General features: G+C 47.0%; 2 protein-coding genes across 2 annotated transcripts in view; both read right to left on the bottom strand.

Moving 5' to 3' along the window:
* MPV17L2 (MPV17 mitochondrial inner membrane protein like 2) overlaps nt 1-468 on the bottom strand; it is a 5,606-nt gene extending 5,138 nt beyond the window's left edge. The window contains exon 1 of the mRNA XM_069077401.1: nt 123-468. Within this exon, the coding sequence (XP_068933502.1) occupies nt 123-324 (202 nt within the window). The 5' untranslated portion in view covers nt 325-468. The remainder of the gene's footprint in view (nt 1-122) is intronic.
* Nucleotides 469-1,831: 1,363 nt separating this feature from the next.
* IFI30 (IFI30 lysosomal thiol reductase) lies at nt 1,832-10,512 on the bottom strand. Its single transcript, XM_069064912.1, is given in 8 exon segments — nt 1,832-2,088; nt 2,091-2,121; nt 2,364-2,417; nt 3,174-3,326; nt 7,315-7,413; nt 7,587-7,661; nt 7,779-7,961; nt 10,184-10,512. Coding segments are annotated over 8 exon segments (828 nt in total). The 5' UTR covers nt 10,373-10,512; the 3' UTR covers nt 1,832-2,044.
* Nucleotides 10,513-22,586: the final 12,074 nt, after the last annotated feature.

Here is a 22,586-nt window from a genome sequence, read left to right as displayed (position 1 = left end):
CCTGTTTCGCCGGTCGAGGGGGGGAGGGAGTCCGTATGGGGGTGGGGAAGGGCGGGGTTACTGGGATCCACAGGTCGTGTGGGGGAAGGTCACGCGTGTCCGGGGTCAGGGGTGCGGCTCACCGGTGCGGCGCAGGTCGATGGGTTGCGGGGACCCGGAGGCGCCCTCGGCCAGCCTTCGCTCCCAGACCTGGCGTACCCCGTCCCCCGCCGCCATGAGCGCCCCGCAGTCCAGCGTGTTGGTGACCAGCAGGAGCCGGCCCCGGAACAGCGGCCGCCACGCGGCCAACAGACCCACGACGAGTCGCGGCCCGGGCGGAGGCATCGTGGGCCCCGGAGACCCCGAACGAACCGGAAGCTCGCGCGAGACACCACCACGGCCGCGGCCGCAGCTCCCGCTCCCAAACAGCCCGCGCCAACGCTCTCGCCCCGCGCTTCCGGCGGCGGCCGGCTGTGCGCTGACGTCACCAGGCCCCGGCGGCTCCCCAGGCGGAAGTGGGCACTGCGCAGACTCAGCCTCAGCTCCTCCCTGCGCGTGCCTTGGCCCCGCCGCCTCCGGGTCCTGAGGCTTGTTCTTCCACCTAGGCTTAACTTCGGTTTTATTTTGTTTTCAGTTCCTCATTAAAGAACTGCCTCACAACCCCTCAGAACGCCTAAGGGCCGCCGTCGTTCGCCGAGCGCTGGGCGAGCGGGAAGAGCCGAGGTCCGAGCCGCCTCAGCCGCTTCCTAGCGCGGTGACCCTGGGTAAGTCGCTTCAGCCCTTAGCCTCCGTTTCCCCATCTGTACAATAGGACCTCCCAGGCTGGTTGTGAGAATCCAGTGAAGCGATGCTTCTGTGGCCTGGCACATAACGGCACGATCTCCATGCTTCTCCCCCCCTACCCGGAGAAATTGGAAAAAAGGGCTTTCCATCTTGACCACCGCCCCCCCAAAAAAGAGAAAAGCGCAGGAAAGAAAATAGGAGCCAACCCCTCCCCCCGAGCCCGTCCACTCCCTTAGGGGCCGGCAGGCGGGCAGCAGGAGCCTTCTGAAATCGTGGCTAAAGCCCTGCGCCAGGAGCCCTCACAAAGGGCTACGGCCCCCGCCCCGTTCCTGTCAGCGTCCCACAAGCCGGGCGTCCACCTGGCCTTCCCGATGTCTCTCACCTTCTTCACCTCTCCTCTGGTGCTGATGCCCCTCCAGTGTAGACCCTTATCGCCTCACCCCTGGGCTCCTGCAGTGGCCTGAAGGGGGGAGGGAGAGGTAGTCTGCCTGCCTCGGCCACTGCTCGCTCCAGTCCATTCTCCAGAAGTGATTTTGACTACTGACCTAATGGTCTCTGGCCTGTTTTTCCTAGATCTCAGCAGGGGGTGGGGCCCCAGTAACCCAGAAGTGAATCACAGAATTTAATTGTTGTCGGATTGGTCCTTATCTGCCGGATACATCCCAAATATCTGAGCATCCATTCTCAGACTTGTAAGAAAAATTTAAAAAATAATTCATTGTAAGGAGGAAAGTGATATATGAATGGGAACTATCAGTGTTCCTGATGAGGATGTGTTTCTGAGAAGAGACTGTAGAACTTGACTGTAGAACTTGGCTGTCACAGCTGTCAACAATGTTATTCCTGGGAAATACCACCAGGTATAGAGAAGAGAATGTGGCCTATAGAATGCCACGCCTGGAAAGACCTAAGAAAACATTGTCACATATGGAAGGAACCTTACAACACAGAATGGCAGAACTTGGCAGCACCTGGACCCTCTGGCCTTCTTGTTTAAAACAGGCGAACAAACAACTTAGTCGTAAATTTTTTTAAATTTGTAATTAAAAAAAAAAATACAAAACTTCAATCATGTTTCTCAAAATAGGTTTTTATTTCAAGAAAACCGTGGAGAGGATAAGGTTTCCTGAGCCTGTCAGGAAGACACAAAAAGATCTGGGTACCCACATACAACAAACTCTGGGCTTCACATGGAGACTTGGACCCTCTCAGCCCAACCAGCTGCCTGCTGATATATATATATGACTGGTAGTATACCAGGCCTACATTAATGCACCTGAGGTCACTGCAGGTTCACTGCAAGAAGATTCATCTTATGATGGAAAAGGTATTCCTTTTGCAGGCATCGGGCATCTCCCCCTAAAACATATTGAGACTGTTACTCTTAGATCCAAATTTACCTTTGTCCTCTCCTCCTCTTCCTATCCCTTCTGGGAAATTGTAGTCCTAGAGCCTGAGCCCAAAATGAGACCACCACCAACACCCTCAGCCCCAGCCAACCCTCTAGCACCACCACTAATCCTCTTGAATTAAGGACCTGACCAGTTTCAGGGACTCCCCCTCATCTTGGAAGTGTTTCCAGATGAGGTATGGCAACTCACCTTGTATAGATGACACACAGTGTTTAAGAGTTCAGCTGGATTTTCTAAGTGACTCTGCACAAAAAAAAAATATTGTCAGGGGAAAATAAGAGAATAAATGGAAAATGCCTTAAGCCTGAAGAGCTAGGAAAGTAACTCTAACTATAACTCTTGAGAAGACTGAGTGGAATGATTAAGGCAAAAATGGAGGTTCAGAATGTGGAAGGGGCTTACTTATAGTCACATGACCAGTGAATGCTAGAGTGGGCAAGATCAGGAGCATGGAGTGGGTGATTTGGAGTCAGGGAACCAAATGGGCCTCTGGGCTCTGCTCCATACTACCTGGAGGCTAGGGCAACTCACTTAACTTAAAATAACTCATCTATAAAATGAGACTAGATAAAAACAACTCCCCTTTAAAGCCTATTTCTCCCTCAGCCATCCTGGGAAGGAATTCAGGCCAGTATCCCCTTTATTTTGCAGGTGAGGAAACAGAGGCACACAGGAATAAGGGGGCTATCCCTGGGTCACAGAAAGAGGTGTTCAAACAGGCTCTGAACCCTGGTCCTCTGCCCACTCCAATACACTGGCTTCTTACATGCAGCTCCACTTTTTCTCCCTCCATTTTCTGGAGCTTCTGTGTCTGGGTAGTGCTAGGTACCCACAAGACCCTGAGAAGAAACCTTTGTCATGGCTCCGGAAGAAACTGATCCCTTCCTTAATGGAGGTTTAGTGGGGTGGAGTGGGAAATGGGAGTTATGGCCTGGGGAAGAAGCTAGGCCAAGTTAACAGAAACGAGCAGGTGAGTTGGGGAGAGGGTACAGCTCTTACTTCTTCAACCAGAATCCAAGGTGTGTATGTATGTGGAGGGGAAAGGTGATTTGTCATCATGGCGTTTTGATGCATCAACTTTTTGCCTTGGGGTCCTGTCGCACATTTCTTTACATCATCCACAGATATATCAGGGGTATAGATCTTCAGGCACTGCAAAGAAGGGAAGGAGGTATTATTTGGAGAGGAACCTGAGCCCATTAGCATTACCCTACCTTTCTTCTTCCTCCAGAACAACTGGGTCAATCTATTCAACTGTTACTGAGGCAGTAGGGTGAAGGGCAAGGGGAATTAAAAACCCAGGCAGCCTTCACCCTGAAAATGGGACAAATCTTTCCCATTGGATCCTCCCTTCCCCTCTCTCAGGAGTTATCAGAGTGTGTTCAGATCTCCAAACCCACCCCTCTTTCCCTTACACAAGCCTACAGCTGGAGTGCAATTTCAGCTCCCATGGAAGAGACCACCAGAGGAAGATAAACCAGGATTATCCCTGGCTTTCCCCAATCATCATCCCTTTCTCTGACTCCAATTCTCTGAAATGTGCCCCCTATCTCTGGAATTCAGGAAGAACTGACCTTCCCTGAGCTAAGACATTGCTCTGGGGGGAAAAGTGTGTATGTAGAATGTGAGGAAGCTGCCCAGCAGCCCACTGACTTCCACAGAGTTTTAGAAGGCTCATGGGACTTTTGTCCTTATCCTCTTGATTCTGACTGGCTGTGGGACCCTAGACAAATCCCTTCATTTTTCTCAGCTTCTGTTATCCTGGTAGCAAAAATAATGTCCTGATTCCAGAGGACTGAGGATGAAGAATGCTGCCTACCTCCTACCTGAGAGGGGATGAACTCAAGAGGCAGAAAGAGACACACTTTTTTTGGACATGCAGGAATTTCTTTTGCTTAACTATGTATATTTGTTCCAGGGTCATTTTTTAAACAGTATTTAATTTTTTCCCCAATTAGATGTCAAAACAATTTTTAGCATTCACTTTTACAAAATTGTAAAGATAGATAGATAGATAGATAGATATAGATATGATGTAGATAGCATTTTCTTGTCTGAGTCCTTTGTGCTTGTCTTGGATCACTGTGTTGCTGAGAAGAGCCGAATCATTCATGATTGATCATTACACAGTGTTGCTGATACTGTGTACAATGTTTTCCTGGTTCTGCTTATTTCACTTTGCATCAGTTTGTACAAGTCTTTTCAGGATTTTCTCAAATCTGCCTCCATTATTTCTTATTGCATAATATTCCATTACATTCATATACCACACCTTGTTCGCCATTCCCCAAATTGCTCTCCAGAATGGTTTAATCGTTTCTAGTAACTCCACTAACAATGCATTAATGTCCCAACTTTCTCCCATCCTCTGCAGCATTTATCATTTTCCTTTTTTGTCATATTAGTCCATCAGATGGGTGTGAGGTGGTACCTCAGGGTTATTTTAATTTGTGTTTCTCTAATCAAAAGTGATTTAGAACACTTCATATACTTATAGATATAGCTTTGATTTCTTCATCTGAAAACTGCCTGTTCATGTCCTTTGATCATTTATCAAATTGAGGAATATGGTTGTTTTTATCAGCTGTGGTAGAGGGAACCATAGGTATGAAATAAGGAAGATAAATTTCTGTTCATTGGAATGATGATTCACAAAGGGATGCCCATCAGTTGGGGAATGGCTAAACAAGCTGTGGCCTATGATTATAAATGAAATATTATTGTGTTATAAGAAATGACAAGATGATTTCAGAAAAACCTGGAAAGACTTACATGAACTGATGCATAATGAAATCAACAGAACCAGGAGAACATTTAACAGCAATATTGTTTCATGAAGAACTGTGAATGATTTATCTGTTCTCAGAAATACAACAATCCAAGATAGTCCCAAAGGACTATCTGCCTCCAGAGAAAGAACTGATATTGTTTGAATACAGACAAAAGTATGCTATTTGGGTCTGGTACAAAATTACTAATATGGAAATGTTTTACATTATTGCACATATATAATCTATCTGATTGCTTAACATCTCAGGGGGGAGGGAAGATAGAGAGGAAAGGATAGAATTTGGAATTCAAAACATCAAATAAAAATGTAAAAAAAATAGATGATTCAGTTAAAATAACATGGCAACAAAAACTTCTACACAACTTCCCTCTCTGAGCTGGTGTGGAACAATGATCTTTGTCAATGTTCAAGCACTACAAAAACAAGTTTTTATTTCCCTTCTCAGTCATGATTCTTGTCTGTTTCATGAGTTTCTCTAGGAAAATGTCAGTGAAAGTCCTGATCTTCATTTTGTCTTTGTATTCCCAACTGCCTAGCACAATGCTAGGCACTAACTCATTCAATAAGACCATAACTTGAATTCATCCCTGCCACCAAAGAAGGCCCTTCTTTTTAATACCAGAATTCTTTAGGTGAAGTATGACTCAGCAGAGCTGATTTGAGATAATAGGAGGCCTGGATTCTGATGCTGTGTGACCCTGAGCAAGTCACCAGACTTCCTCAGGAAACTCTCTAAGATGCAACCTCAGGAACAGAAAATCCACAGGTCATTTCCATACTAGGAGTTCTAAATTTATGCTGATTAAAAGCATAGGCCGCTTCCCCCAAGAATAACAAGTGCAGGTGACTCAAAGGATGATGGGAGATACATGGTGGGCAGATGAAGGCTACACCCAATATAGGAACCAGTCAAACAAGGACTGTCTCAAGAGAAGTGGACATAAGGATTGGCAAAGGTAGTATGCCAGTCACAGAACAGCAATGTAGGATGATGATTGGAGAGTGTGAAATTTGCAAAGACTGATGCTTTGTTTTGGATGGATACTCCATTGAAAAGCCATGAAAGGAAATGGATAAGAACTGCATGGGAAGAGAAGACAGAAGAAACACAACCTCCTTTATCCTCTGTGGGCAGATGGAATACCCACAAGATGAATCCATCAAGAGTCAACAAATTTGTTGATGATTATCACTTACCCAAGCAATTACTGGGTGCTAAGCACTGGAGACAGAATGAAAGGCAAAGAGACGTGGTCTCTGCCTCCAAGGAATTCATTCCCATTCTAGAGAACTAGTACCCTGCCTGCAAAGTTCATCTTCTGAAATCTTGCCACCTTTGGGTCCCCAAAGAACATAGACACATTCAGAGGGGTTGCATTCCCTGGAGGAAGCCCCCTCAAACTAACCTGGTTGCTAAGGAAAGTGTCTGTCTTTACTTCTGGACCATTTGTTAATGCTCTACCCATCTAAGTCAACAGAAAACCCAACCTCACAAAAGGAAGAGGTGTGGAAGTGGGTCCAGGAGGTGGGGCACCTAGTGAGGCTAACCGCCAAGGATTAGGTCCTTACTTTCATACTTTAAGGATGAGTCATTGGTCTGTATGGTGATGTCCACCGCCCAACCATTACCTCTAAATAGTAGTAGTGACCATAATTTCACTACTCTTCTCACAAGAGCAGACACGTGGAACATTCTGGAAACTAACATCTCTAAAAAGTAATATTATCTATTAATTAGTAATTATAATTAAATTTTACTTTGTATTAGTATATAATTATAAATTAATATTATAATAATAATACTATTAAAATGCCTTCCATCATTTCTTTCATTCCATCTATTACCAATACCTCATACTGGTCTGGGCACTTGCCATATCAGTGACTTTTACTTGATTCTACCAACCACCTTTCCATATGCCCACTTTATTTATGAGAAATCAAGGCTCAGAGAAACAGCAGTCATTTTTCCTAGGTCTACAGCCATTCCTACCCTGCACAAACTTTTTTTTGGGGGGGGGAGTACTTTTTAAAGGGGGAAGGTAGGGCATTTGGGGTTAAGTGGCTTGCCCAAGGTCACAGGGCTAGTTTTGTGTTAAGTGTCTTAGCCCAAATTTGAACTCAGGTCCTCCTGACTCCAGGACTGGTGCTCTATTCGCTGTGCCACCTAGCTGACCCTCTGCATAAGCTCAGTGTCCTTTAAGTGATCCCAGGGCAATGAAGTGCTGCCTAAGGACTCAGGGAGGCATCTGTCTAGCTGTAGCCCCAAAGGAGAAACAAAGGGGGTACTGGAAGAAAACCCTTCTCTCCCCTTCTCTTTCCCCCCTGCCAGACCAGGCAGGCACTTACTGGCTCCAGTGAGGTCTCTGGATCAGCAGCTGACGTCATACAGTTGATCACAGCAAAGGCATTAGGAAACTGTCTCCCAAGGAGGTACAACACACAGGTCTGTAGGAGCAGAGAATAAGACTGAGGGGCAGAAAGCAAGAATCCTCTTTTCCTGGGGAATATTCCACACCCTGCTTCCCTCTAATGTACCAGGAGAGCAAAAAGAGGCCCAAGGGTTAAGTGGACTGCCTACAGTCACCTCCAGGAGGGGTTTGGGGCAGAAGAGTCTTTACCTGAGCCATGTTGAGCTCACACTCCAGCTCCCCATGTTGACAGGTAAACTCCCAGGTCCCATTCACTTCGGTCTCCTGAAACACACACACACACACACCACCACCACCAAGATGTGAAGGGGAAGGCAAGAGGCTCCTGGCAAACTCCCCTCCACTGTCACTCTCACCCCAGGCCAGAGCTGGACCACTCACCTGAGCATTGCCAAAAGGCACAAGAGTGACATTCATGACATTATCACCCAGTAACAACCAGGTAGGGAAAAGCATCATTGCCAGGAAGGACCGGCAGCCAGGACATAGTGCCTCATAGAAGAGTTTCACAGAGATTGGAGGGACATCCAAAGGTCTCCATAGGGCAGAACATTCCTTGTCCGACTGCAGGATGGGCAGGTCAGCATACGTTGGTGGGGGACAGACAAGTAGAGTCAATGTGACAGGTTTCTGAGGTCAAGCTGCACCTTACTTTCCTCACCAGCTATGGCATGATGGGACTCTGAGAGCCAACAGCATCTGAGTCCCCTCATAGTGTCCCTTGCATGGGATATTGCAAGGGCTGATTGGATCCCCTGCCTCCAGCCTCTCCTCTCTCCAGTCCATCTTCCACACAGCTGCCAAAAGGATTTCCCTGTACTCAAGAAGTTTCATTGGCTCTGGCCCTGGCCCTCTACTGCTATTACGAAAAAATACAAACTGCTTTCTTTGGCATTCAATGCCAATGAGACTCTGGCCACACAGCCTCTCTTTCCAAACTCCTTACCCATTACTTTCTATCACTTATTCTTCTGGTGTTACTAGAACAGGAGACTCCATCTCCCACTTCCAGGGCCTTGCACAGGCTCCCCTTGATGCCTGGAATGCTCTACCTCTGTCTTGGAATACCTAGCTTCCTTTAAGGTTCAGCTCAGTGACACTTTCAAGAGATATCTTTGTGGGACAGCTAGGTGGCACAGTGAATAGAGCACGGACACTGGAGTCGACGTCCTGAGTTCAAATCCAACCTCAGACCCTTAACACTTACTAGCTGTGTGACCTTGGTCAAGTCACTTAACCCCAATTGCTCTGCCTACCCCCTCAAAAAAAAAATCTCTGTTAATGTCCTCCCCCTGCCCCATAAATATGTATCCCGTATTCTAGATAGTCATATAGACACATATGTACACACACATTTTATATAGTTATATAGACATATACATACATAGTCTATCTGTCCTACATGCAAAGGCTGCCATGAGGCCAGGAAGTCCCGTCCTAAGCACACAGTGGCTAAGTCATCCTGGGCAAGTCACTTAGCCTCAGTGCCTGGGATTCAGGGTGTAAAATGTAGAGAAAGTGCCACCTTTGCCTGGCAGAGGGAGGCTGCTCACCAGAGACTTTCCTATGCCCATGAATGCAGACATGTGATGCAGTCCCAGATTGACTTGTGTGTAGTGGGCATGTTCTATCCCTCCTTAGAGTGGCAGCTCCTTCATGGAGAGGGTCCTTCCTCCCTCTGGTGTTTTAGCCAGGCCTCAGCAGCATCTGGCACTTAATAAATACTGGCCAGCCTGGTAGAAAGGAAGTCTGGCCTGTTTCCCAGTCTGCCAGATGAGGACTGGCACCTCATAATCTGGAGGGCCCTTCTGGCACGGGCATTCTCCCCACCAGAATTTCTGGGCCTGTCCCTGGAACAATAGATGCCTGCAGTCCTCTTTCTGTTCTCTGTTCTAAGAACCCTCCCAGCTCTCCCATTCATCAGGACAGAAAAGGTCCCTATTGGCCATTGACTGGGGACAACTTCCTACTTCTCTTACCACCCCCTCCCCATCCACTGAAACCACTGAGGAATCAGCTCCAGGTGAGTCACCATGTGCCTATCATGGGGTCTCTGAGCAAATCCTGACCCACTCAACTGGCTGCCCCTTTGCTTCCCCTCAACACTTTCCTCCTCCTCCTCAGCCTTCTTCTCAGCTTCCAACTCCCTAGGAAGGAGCCTCTAGAGACACTTGGCTGCCCAGTGACCCCAGAAAGGGGCAAGAGGGAGTTCAGGGCCCTATAGGGGCAAGGATAGTCCCACCACCAGGTGACGCCCATGGGTACCTCCACCCTCAAGTCAAATCTAAATTGTCTTCTAAGTTGCTAGGAAAAGCAGTAGGGAAAAAAAGGTTGTGGGGGCCACTTGGGACCCTAGGAAGCCCCACCCATACCAGGATACCCCCTAGGCTTTGGGGGGAAAAACCCTTCACCCTCCTGGTTTCTTTGTCCAGTTTCCTGCTTCTATGCCCCTGGGTCTGACACCTAGATGCTATGCTCTCTGCTGCCGGGGTCCCCAGGGAGCTGTCTGCCTATCTGGTGCTCAGGGACTCAGGTCTCGCCATGGGCGGGTTTATGTAGCTGGCTCCTATCTCTCCCAGTATCTGGCCTGGCGAAGTCCCAGGATGGGGGAGGACCAGACGTCCCAGGGGCCCGCCTCGGGACGCTGCCCTGCCTGCTGTTCCCCGCCAGGTACCTGCCCGGCTTCCGGGGGAAAAGAGCTCGGCATTTGACCCCATTCCCCTGCTCCAGCCCCGGACTCGTGCCCAGTCGCGGTCTAGCCAGCAGTTCTGTCCCGGGCCCAGTACCTCGCATATTCGGGAATTTTCCCAGGAAGAGCACCAATCGTAGACCGGCTGAGTGCAGACAGGCTTTGTGGACTGGGATTTTCGGTGGAATTGGGGCTGACCGCGACTCCCGACCTGGCTGGGCACGCTGGGTACTCCGGGCACCAGGAGCAGGAGGAGTAGAGGTGCCAAAGGAGCCCAAGCCATCATGCCTGGGTTGTTGAAGGCGGAGAAACCGAGAACTGGGTGTCGACGAGCTGGTAATGCGGGGAGGCTGAGTCCCAACCTTTAACCTCCTGGCCCGGCAGGGTCCGGCCCGCCCTCCTTGTCCCCGCCCCTGTCCCCGCCTCTCCCAGCAGCCCAGGCCTGGGGTTGAGGGGAAACCTAGCGACCCTACAGATAGATCTCTCCACCCTAGACCTGGCCTCGGCAGTCAGGGCTGCTCCCCTACTGTCTTGAAGATTCGGAGAGAGGTGAACTAGGACCAAGTGCTCCCCAAGAGTTGTTGAAAGCTGTCTTTCTTTAATCGTGAGCCTCTGAGCCTCAAAGTTTCCTCATCTGAAAAATGAAGGGGTGTGCAATAAAGGAATTCGATCTTTAAAGAACAACCATCCCCCTCAATTAGGACACCAGGGAAATCCTGTGCCAGGGTCTTCCCAAAAGGACACCCTGGGAAGACCTCTCAGAACAAAGTGAGTGAAGTGAGCAGAACCAGGAAAACACTGTACACAGAAACCGCAATATTGTAACCATGATCAACTGGGAAAGATTTAGCTACTCTAATCAATACAATGTCCACAACAGTTTCAAAGAAATCATCTTTGAGAAAAATGCTATCCACTTCCAAAGAGAACTAGTAAACTGACTGCAGATTGAAGCACAGGGTTGGGGTTGGGTGGTTTTCTTTTTCTTAGTCATTGCCTTTTTCTTTTTCTTTTTTGGCTAATATGGGAATGTTTTGCATGCCTCTGTAATCATAATGGGTATTATATTGCTTCCCTTCTCAATGGCTGGGAGGAGGACTGGAGGTAGGAAGAGAATAGGAACTCTATGAAAAATAAATGTTAAAAAATTAACAATTGTTTTTAAAAGGACTCCTTGGGGCAGCTTGGTGGCCCAGTGAATAGAGCACCGACCCTGGAGTCAGGAGGACCTGAGTTCAAATGTGGCCTCAGACATGACACACTTAATGGCTTGTGTGACCTTGGACAAGTCATAACCCCGATTGCCTTGTCTTCACCCCTCAAAATAAAAAAGGACTCTGGGGCGGCTAGGTGGTTCTGGCCTCAGACACATAACACAAACACAAAAAAAGTAGCCATGTAACCTTGGGCAAGTTACTTAACCCTAATTGCCCTCCAAAAGGCAAAAAAATAAAAATAAAATTTATTTTAAAAAAAAGGACTCCTTACATAGAAGAACAGAGCTGGACCAGCTAGCAGTTGTAGAGAGCCTCACTAATTTTGCAAATGGGAGTTTCCTCCACTCTCTCTGGATGCCACTAACCCTGTGCCACCTTCCAGAAATCAACAATGATGAGGGTCTGTGGATGCAGGGGACGAAGCCTGGGAGTTGAAGATATTTCAGTCTGGCCCCCATTTGGAATCTGGGTGGAGCACTCTGGGCTCCTTCCTTCACTCCCTGGGCCTTGCCCCAGACTTGAGGGACATTAAGACATGTTAGGGGAGGGACTTTGGATAGAAAAGAGTCTGAATGGACTCTGATCCCTAGAAGTTCCTTAGCATCTTAATGTTACAGCCTTCACTGGAGACTGAGAAAGAGAAAAGAAGAAATATCAGGGGAGAGAATCCCAGGAACTGGGGCAAGGGTTACCCAGTCCTTGTGATCCATAAGATCACAAGACTTGGTGTTGGAATGGACCCTGGGACACAGAAAATCAGGTCAGGATGGGACATCAGAACAGACACATGGAGTTTGAGAGTTGGAGAGAATGAATGGAACTATGCCCAGAGAGCTATAAGACTGTGCATACCCTTTGATCCAGCAATACCACTGCTAGGTCTGCATCCCAAAGAGAGCAAAGGAAAAGGCCCTATATGTAGAAAACTATTTATTGTACCTCTTTTGTGGTGGCAAAGAAGGGGAAATGGAGGGGATGCCCATCAACTGGGGAAAGGCTGAACAAGTTTTGTTAAGTGACTGATGAATACTTTAATGCTGTAAGGAATGATGAGCAGGATGTTTTCAGAAAACCGGGGAAGACATATATCATTGGTTATTTTCCTTTTCTGTTATGGTACCTGATCTGATAGGTATGAGGAGGTCTCTGAGAATTGCCTTAATTTGCATTTCTCTAGTCACACTGGAGCTTCTTGAGAAGGGTAGTGTATGAATGGCAGATGGATTGGAGTGGGGAGAGACTTAGGGTAGGCAGACCTACCTGCAGACTATTGCAACAGTCCAGGCCTGAGGTAATGAGGGACTGCACTAGAGGGGTGATGGCATCAAAGAGAAAGGGCTATGGGGAACATATGGCCCCAAGAATTTATTAAGCATTTACTGTATGCCCAGCACAATGCTAAACATTAAGATGCCAACAGAAATAAACACGGAGACATTCCCTGCCCTCATGGAGCTTCCCTTTGAATGGGAGAGGGAAAGAAGACAACACAGAAAAGGAAACTGAAGAGGGAGCTGAATGTCCCTGAAAGGGGGCTTGGTAGAAAAAGAAATCCAGAGTCAGGAGTGGATCCTGGTGAGGAATGGAGGAGGAAACCTGTCTGGTCTAGGCCCTTCCTTAAAAAACAGGGTCCAGGGGTGGCCAGGTAGCACAGCGAGTAAGAGCACCAGCTCCAGTGTCGGGATGTCCTGGGGATCGAATCCAGGCTCAGACACTTAGCACCCACCCAGAAACAACTGGCCGTGTAACCTTGAGCAAGTTGCTTAATCCCGATTGCTTTAGCTGGTCCAGGTGGAAGTGACCAGTCAGGGAAAGGGACCAAAGGGCTGGGGAGGGATCTTCCAGAGTGAGGTTGTTGAGGGCTGGGGTCCTCTTTCTCTTTAATTCTGTGTCCACAGATAAAGAAAGACAGGATATGGTCTAAAGAAATACCCATCAGACGGAGGAGGGGGCACATGACCAACTGGGGGAATCAGATGAGACCTCTCCAAGAGGCAACACTAGAGCTGAGCTTTGGAGAAAGCCAGAGGGTTCTAAGAGCATTCTAGGTATGGCAGCCAGCCTGCTGTTTGTCCTGCCTTCTGGAAGAGGGCTGTGCCATCAAGAAGAAGTGAATTGGATTACAAAGTAGTGCTGTGCAAGGTCACCAGCCTCACTTTCTCCTCTGGAGCCCTTTGGATCCTGTGGCAAGATATATATAGATCAGGATGACTGGGGATGGCCCCCTGGAGCCAGCCTATGCAAAGGAAGGTGGAAGACAGAATGCTGTGTCCAGGAGAACAAATGGGTCATTTGGCTGGACCATAGGTCAACTCCCAACTGAATGCCATCCCCCACTGCTGCCAGGTCCTGAGTCAGAGATATCAGAGACCTAGCAGTCTTTCACCTTTCTAAAGGGATGGATGGATGAATGGATGGATGGATGTGATGGCTCCATTCCTAAGGTTGAAGCTGAGGGCAGAGATCTTGGAATGTTCCCAGGATTGAGACATCCCCAGGATGTCCACATTCTTCTCTACACCCCATCCCACCTCACCCCACCCCACCCCTCCAAGATTTCAGCAGGGTCAGAAGGGAAAACCAGTCTCTGCCTATAAGGGCCATTCTTCACCTCTCTTTTCCAATAAGGAGGCAGTAGGTCCTGAATTTTTTTCGGGGTGCTGCTTGAGGTAGCTCTTGGACTCTGGGCTTTCTGTGGTGCTTTCTGAGGAGGGCTGGCCTGGGGTCTGATCAGGGTAAGGCTCAGATCAGCCCTGTGTCACATGTCAACCTGAATTCTTATAGAAAGGGATCACCTCTTTAAATACTCAATGAGAAAAGATTAAAAAAAACAGTGCTATGTACACAGCAGACCATGAAAGAGAATTAAATATAGAACAACGGACTTCCATTTCAAGAAAACCTATACAACAAATACTACATGTTGTCTTCAAAGATGCCCAGCTTTTTATTGCTTCCTTTTTTGTTTTCTTTTGTTCTCTTTACCCTTTTCCCCTCTCTGGGGAGATCACTGTGTACAGTTACTGTCATGATCTGTTATCAAATCTCTGAAAAACTATGTCAAGCCATCCCACAAAATTTGCGTAAAGTATTCCACTTAACTGAAGTAACAGGATACAACAACCCTGTAAGGAAACCAGGAAAAGAAAGTTCTCCCGTTCTAATCTCTCACCAATAATAACTGCTTTAAAAAAATGTTTTTAAAAGAAAAGTAGCGCTGGGACCTGGGAATTCCCAGGGCTATTCTGCTACCTAACTACCCCTCATCTTTCATCAGCCCCTCCTAAAGAAACCCAAGGTAGTTTTGAATTTCCTCTGAATTGCTTTATAAAGTACTTTGGCCTAGAAAGAAGGTAAGGAGAGAAAATGCCTGAACCCTGAGGGCTTTGGGGGCAGGGGAGGTAGAGAGGTAGTTACTGATACAGGAACAGGGTATAGATACCCTGAAACAAATTCCAGAGGAAAAGCCTTTTCAGCTGGGGAAACCTAGAAGCTTCTGCTCTTTCTCTCTGGCCCAGGAAGCCTGTTTCTCCCCCAGAGCTCTGAGGACTAAGGCTGGCAGCCCCCAGACTTTGGGGTCCTTCCTCTCCTGGACTACTTCTGCAGCACCTCTTCTTCCTTTCAGCCACCTCCTCCTGCCCTACAGAGTGGGAGTCACTCAGGGTTTTGTTGTCTGCTCTATTTTCTTCTACCTTTTCCTTCTCCCCTTGGGTCATCTCACCCCTTCCCACGGCTCACTTTCTGCCCTCCTTTCTCCTCAGATCATGGCTCTGAAATGCATGTGGCTCTTCTAGCTTTGACACCATTCCTCAGCTGCCTTCTCCCCCTGGAGTTGATCTCTTGCCCATCCTTTTACCCTTTGTCCCCCTTCTCCCACTGATCAGTTCTTCTTGGCACATCCATTTTGAGGAAGGGTTCAGGAAAGCAATCTTTCATTCTTCTCCCAGATTCACCAGCCTGGGTAACATCTTTTCCTTCCCCTCTCTTTTTAACTCCTTGTTTGGTGTTTACCTCATTAGAATGGAAACTCCTTGAGGGCAGGAGAGGTCTTTCCTTTTTACTAGCATTTGGATCCCCAGTGCTAAGTATGCTGCTTGCTTGGTCTGTAGGAAGCACATAAGAAATTCTTCTTCTTGTTACTGAATTCTAGTTATCTGTGTTTGTGTCTGTTTCCCTTGGTTCCTGGAGGACAAGGACTAAGCTTTATTGAAACTTTGAATGAATGAATGAATGAATGAATGAAAAGGCATTTGGATCAAGCCTAGGGAATAGCATAACACAATGGATGGAGATCTGGCCTCAAAGCCAGGAAGGCCTGAGCCATACTGGCTGTGATCTGGGCTCCCCTCTCAGTGCTTCCAACAGCTCTCTCCCACCCTTTAAGTGGCAGAGCAGGCACCAACTGGCACTGGCAGAGGGAGTGTTTTCTGTTAGAAGCTCCCATCCCAATGCAACTGTAGATCTTGTCCCAGTCCCTATCTTCTCCAGCACCGAGTACAAGGAGGTGCCCTTTGAAGCACTCTGGGTGTTTGCCCAGACTGTGTCCCACACCAGGAATGCTCTGCTTCCACATCTCCACCTCCTGGCTCCCCTTTCAAGGTTCAGCTAAAAACCCCCTTCTACAGGAAAACTGTTCTAATCCCCTTGATTCTTGTCTCTTCCCTCAGTTGATTAGCTCATCCTGTCAGTGGCTTTTGTCCAGTTTTCATGTTATCTCCCCATCAGCCTATGAGCTCCCTGATGGCTGGGACTGTCTTGTGGCCAGTGCTTAGCACAACGCCTGGCACCCAGAAAGTGCCTAATAAATGCTTGTTGAAGCAACATTATTGGAAAATCATGTATAACTGACTTAGCTCTTCTCAGCCATACAGTGATCCAAGACAATTCCAAAGGACTAATGCTGGAAAACGTTCTCTACCTCCAAAGAAAGAACTGGTGGTGTCTGAAGGCAGATTGAAGCAGACTATTTTTACTTTATTTTTTGTGTGTGTTTTTCCCCCTTCTTTCACAACATGACTAATATGGAAATATGTTTTACATGACTGCACATATATAACCTGTATCAATTGCTTGCCATTTTAGGAAGGGGTCAAGAGAGCGAGAAAATTTAGAACTCAAAATTTTATAAAAAAGAGAATGTTAAAAATTGTCCTTACAGGTAATTAGAAAAAATAAAATACTATTTTAAAAATGCTTGTTGACTTTACTTGACTCTGTATCTCCAGCCCTGGCTTCTCCCTGAAACTCCTGCCAGGCCTACTAGTGAACTCCTTCCTGGTTATCTGTGTTCTACCAGCATCCCAAACTCAACCTGTCCAAACCCACAATCAGCATCTTTCCACCAAGACCTGCTCTTCCTCCCAACTCCCCTCTTCAACCTTTCTTCTTACTTTCCCCCAACAAGCATTAGGAAATCAAGGTTCTCATCCTGATTTTTGGGGTGATCTTGGAAATCCACTTCCCCTTCTGGGCCTGAGTTTCATCCTCTATAGAGCATGAGGGCTGATCTAGATGACACAGAAGGCCCCTTTCAGCCATGTCAGTTTGTGACCCACCATTTCAATATTTAATCACCTGGTGGTTTTTTATGCCCCTTCACAAAATGTTTCCTACATCCCTGATAAGGAGTTAGCTAGCCTTTTGGATAAGACTTTCCCTAAGGGGGAAACCATTACCTTTCAAGGTGCTTCATTCCAGCTTCTGCATTGCTCAACTTCTGAGGAATTTTTTTCCCTGACATCAGGGCAAAATTCCTAAATATTTTCTCTCTCTTGGTCCCAGTTCTTTCCTCTAAGTCCAAGCAGATCAAATAGAATCTCATAACAACTAGCATTTACATAATGCTTGCTTTGGGGTTTGCTAAGCTCTTTATAAATATTATCATATTAGATCCTCAAACCTCTGGGAGATAGGTGTCATTATTATCCCAATTTTGACAGTTGAGGAAACTGAGGTGGAGGGGAAGTGACTTGCCCAGGGTCACACAGCTAAGGAGTGTCTGGGACCGAATTTGAACTCAGGTCTTCCTGACCCCAGGCTCAAGGGTCTTATCCATTGTGCCACCTAGCTGCCTTCCACATGACAACCTTTCACATATTTGAAGAAAGCTATCATATCCTCTTAAGTTTTCTCTTTCCTATGTCAAACATCCCTAAGTTCCTTTAAGACATTCTTAACTGATAAGACCTAACTTTCATTATCCTTGTTTCCTTCTGGCTCTTCAATGTCCTTTCAAAACCTGCTACCAGTTTAGGGAATAGCTGGACAAATTTTCATATGTACATCTGTATACCACAGTGTAATATTACAATGACTAGGTTCTTATCTTGTAAGAACTTACTATAATGAAGAATTCAGAAAAACTTCAGAAGAATCATCTGAGCTGATGCAGAGCAAAGTGAAGAAAGCAATTTACACAATTATCCCAGGAGGCTAAGGGAAAATGGCCTTGAGTATTCAATCCTACCTTCAGAGGATGGATGGTGAATCATGTCTTCCAGCTCTAAGTATGGCGGAAGCAGATGACCAGGTGAAGAATAAGGCATGTATTTCTACTCATGGTCAATTTGTTGGCTGGCTTTGCTTGATTATTTGTATTTGTTATAAGAAGGGGTTCCAGTGGGTGTGAAAAGGGTGGGGAGGATTCTTTGGGAGGTATCATTAATAGTAAAAAAAAAAAAAAAAGAATAGAGCATTAAGATTTGAAACTTTAAATAAAACTTGGTCCCCAGAGCAACCCTGATGTTGGTTAGAGTTCATCTATTCAACCCTGGATGAACCCTAGGGTAGAGCTGAACTGTTTGGCAGGTGATTGGCTGCCTAAATTAATCAATCTATAATCATTTATTAAATTTCACTGAACTCTGCCTTGACCATTAGGCAGGCCCAGCCATTTACCATCTGCACAGAGGCTGTGTCCCCCAACATGCTTTGCCCAAGGAATCAAACATAAAGCATTACGGCTGTAGGGACGATCTGTTATCTTAGCACTAGTCCCAGTACTGGACGAGACTGACCTAGATTCAGAATCCCTGTGATTCAGTCACAGGCTATAAGGGATAACATCACTTTTTTGGCTACCCCTCCCTCATCCCTCATGCCCACTCCTGTTGCTCCAACTCTCCTTGTCTTTATTCCACTCAATTCACTCTCCTTTTTGCCTCTATTCCATTGGTAACCAACATTCTTTTAAATGTCCTTTCATGCTTCTTCATTCATTCATTTTTTTTTTTTGCTTTTTGGAGGGAGGCAATTAAGTGACTTGCCGAAGGTCACACAACTAGTAAGTGTGCTCTATTCACTACACCACCTAGCTGCCCCAATGCTTCTTCATTCTTGGCAAGAATGGAGACCCGGCTTCCCTCAGAAGAGATTGCACCCCTGGGCATCCTCTGCAGCTCTTGGATGGACCTCTGCTCAGGCCCTCCCCCTTCCCCTCTGGCCCTGGACTGGTCCAGAAGGAGAAAGCATACTCTTGCACACACTCATCACTCACCAACTTCTCCTTATTTGGGTTTCCTAATCTGTCACCCGATACAGATCTTGGTGACCGCTCTCAACTGCCGCTACCTGCCTTATTCTTCCTCCTTTCTTTTTTTAAAAACATTTTATTTCACTAAATATATTCCAGTTACATGTAAAAAAAATTAAATTGAGTTCCACATTCTTTCTCTGCCTCCTGTCCCTCCCCCTTCCTTCCACCTCCTTTCTTGAGGAGTTCCATGCCTGGCTCAGTCTTCCTCCCTACCCTAACCCAGGCCCTCATACTTGGGCAGTTCAATTTACAAGCTGATTTCCCTTCAACATCCTCGCTTTCTAGCTTATTGAGATCCCTGGTTCTCATGATCTTCTCCCTCACTCCACCTAAGCCCTACACGGGGATGACTGCTCCCCTGAGTTCATCCTCACCCCTAGGTCTTTGTCCTTCACAATCCAGTACTTTGAAATTCCTCTGAGAACATAAGCTTCTGTCCTTCCAGCTCTCCCCATGCCTCCTGCCTCCTCAACATAACCTCTGTCTTCTCCACAGCCTTTAGTAGCTCACTCTATTCCCTCCCCACTTTTCCAGGCCAGCCATCATCCTTGCTCTGCTTTGCTTTTCTCCTTTCAAAATCTTGGCCCCAGAGTCAACCAGCTCGGCCTTACCCTCTCTTCTGTCCTTCAGTGCATTGCCTAGCAATTCCAATTACTACTCATCCCTTTCCAAACCCCAACCCTGGATTACTTCACCATCTGCCTTCTGGGGGCAGCCAGATGACTCATCTTCCTGAGTTTAAATCTGGTTTCAGACACTTATTAGCTGAGTGACCCTGGGCAAGACACTTAACCATGTCTGCCTTGGTTTCCTCAACTGTAAAATGAGGTGAAGGAAATGGCAAACCACTCTGGTATCTTTGCTGAGAAAACCCCAAATGGAGTCAGGGAGAGTTGGACACAACTAAAAATGACTGAACAACAAAAACTGCCTTCTCTGTTCCAACACAAGTGCTGTTGAATGGCAATGGAAGAAATCATACTGCTGTATTGAACAGGCCCACTCCACATTCTTGTCCTATAATCTCAACCATGTCCTCTCTGCAGCACCCCCACCCTTTCAGTCTTCCCCATTCTCTCTAACCTACTACTCCCCTCAGCATCTGTTCCAAAGCTATTCTCAAGTCATCTATACCACACCCTTCCTCTCAGCAAACAGCCACACATTCCAAGCTTCCTCTTCCCTCCAATTTTATCATGCAAATCCCTGAATCACGATATACACCCCACCCCCAACTCTCTTCCTTTCCTCCAATCTGGAAGGAAGAGGTGGTCCTTCTTGTAAATGCCAAACTCTCTACTTGTGCCCTTGGGAGAACATTCTCACGGACTCTTTCTTCTGTCAAAAGGAAACCATAACTTCATGAAACTTACATGAAATCTAGGCTTATTACAAGAGAAATTAATGTGTTCCCTTTCTCTACATACTGAATTTATGGTCCTTAATAACATCCCTTCCTTCTGACCCCTTGGGAACTTGCTCCTTACAAACATGCCCCACTAAACCTTCCCTTGACCCCCTCCAGCTACCATCCTACAACTCCCCTCCTTCATAGCCAGACTCCTAGAATAATCTAGGTGCCTCTGCTTCTCAGCCCCTTATCTAGTGTCCGATCATATCACTCAACTGAAACAACCCTCTTTGAGTTGACCAATGACCTGTTGGCCTTTCCTCAGTCATCCTTCCTGACCTCTCTACAGCATTTCCTGCTGTGGTCCAACCACTCCCAGGGTTTTTGTGACACTACTCTCTCCTGGTTCCTCTCCTACCAGTCTGGCTAGTCTTCACTACCCTTTGTTTAGACTATCATCCTGGTCCCACCCCTCGGTATCTCAGGAATCTTCTTTCTACAGCTCTTACTCACTTGGTCTCATGGGGTCCCAGGGATTCAGCTCTTCCTTTCATTGAGATGACCCCCAGATCTCCACATTCAGCCTTAGTGTCTTTCCTAGGCTGCAGCCCCACATCACCAACCGCCTACTGGACATTTCCAATGCCTTGTCCCATGGGCATCTCAAGCTTAGCGTATCTAGACCAGAACTTATTATCTTTCCCCTCCCTTAACTTCCCACTTTCTGTTGCAGGCACCACCATCTTCTTACTCACCCAGGTTCGTCATCCTCAGCTCTTCTCTCTCCCACATATCCATCCAATCAGCTGCCAAGTCTTGCCAACTTTACTTCCACGATCTCTTGTATCTGCCACTTTTCCCACAGTCCTTACCCAAGCCCAAGCCCCCTTCACCTCCTATCTGGAGCAATGCAACAGCCTCCTAGCTGATCTCCCTGGCTCTATTCTTTTCTCCAATCCAACTGCAAACTGTCATTTGACCAGGGCACATCCCTTCCCTCTTCTCCCCAAGAAGTTCTAGTGACTCCCTTAAAAAATACAAAAAAGTTTCATAAAGTCCTGCATAACCTGGCCCTTCCTACTTTTTCTTACACCTAATACCCATCCTCCCACGTACTCTTATCAGTGACATGGGCCTCCTTGCTGTCATCCCCATGCTCCGTCTCCCTACTCTGGACATGTTCAAGGGCTGTCCTTCCTGCTTGGAACTTCCTTATTTCTGCCTCCTGGCATCCCCAGCTTCCAAAAATCCTACCTCCAGCCCCAAACTTTTCCCAATCCCCCTTAATTCTGATGCCTTCCCTCCGATGATCATCTCCAATTTGGCCTGTCCATAGATCATTTCTGTGCTATTTCCCATTAGACTGTGAACAGGCACTGTCAGGGTCTGGCACCTGGTGCTTAACAAATGCTAGCTGACTGAATGGCTTTAAAAACGCTTCCTATCTGGCTCCACTGTATCTTTCCAGGCTTACTCCATGCTACAGCTTAACTTGCTGTTATATAACATTCCATGCCTTTACCTGGGCAGTCTCTCCTGCCTGGCATCTGCTCCCTTCCTTCTGTATCTTAGATCCCACATGTACTTCAAAGCCCAACTCAGGAGCCACCCCCTACAGGAAGCCCCTCCTGATTCCCTCTGTTGTTAGTCCTTCCCACCAAAAAACTACCTTCTCTATGGTTTCCAATAAATTTTTCCAGCCAGATCATTTTGTCCCAATAAAACACAACTTCCTTTTGAGGGCACGTACTGTTGGATTTTTTTTTAGCCAACTGATCAGTAAGTATTTAAGGGTCCAAGCGATTACCAAATGATTGGTGAACAACAGGGTCTCCCCAGGCAGAGCAGAAAAGGCTCAGCACCTCTCCAGACCCCGGCACATCTCCTCCTGAAGTTGCCACATCAATTATTAACTGTTTCAGATCCAGCATTTCCTCTTTTAACATCCTAGTTAACCTAGGTGGACGTTGTCAGGCTGACCTCAGCCCCACACAAGGTCAAGGCTCTGAGTGAATCGGCTTAATGGGGAGGCAGTGAGCTTCTCAGGATGGCCCTTGTAGGATATGGAGGGAAGGACCTGCTCAGTCAGGTAGAGTGGAATGAACAGGGGGTTTAGAGAATCAGCCTTTCCCAATTATCTGTGACCTAGGACAAGTCACCTTTCTGGGTCTCATTCTTTCCTAAGTGCAAAATGAAGGGGTTGGCCTAGATAACTTCTAAAGTTCCTGCCCAGCCTTCAATCTATGATCTGGAGATCCTCTTCTGGACTGTATTTTATAGATACTGGTCCAGAGGGGCCATGCCTTGCCCAAGATGGCCTGATAGCATAGTGTCAGGTTTCAAACCCAGGCCCACAGGTGCTCCAGCCTTACCTAGAATCATGTGGCAGGGCCTACAG

This window comes from Petaurus breviceps, unplaced genomic scaffold, assembly GCF_028583685.1.
Source record: "Petaurus breviceps papuanus isolate PSGF00001 unplaced genomic scaffold, PetGlider_PUasm1.0 108, whole genome shotgun sequence".
Classification (NCBI taxonomy): Eukaryota; Metazoa; Chordata; class Mammalia; order Diprotodontia; family Petauridae; genus Petaurus; species Petaurus breviceps.
This window is presented reverse-complemented; position numbering and strand designations above follow the sequence as displayed.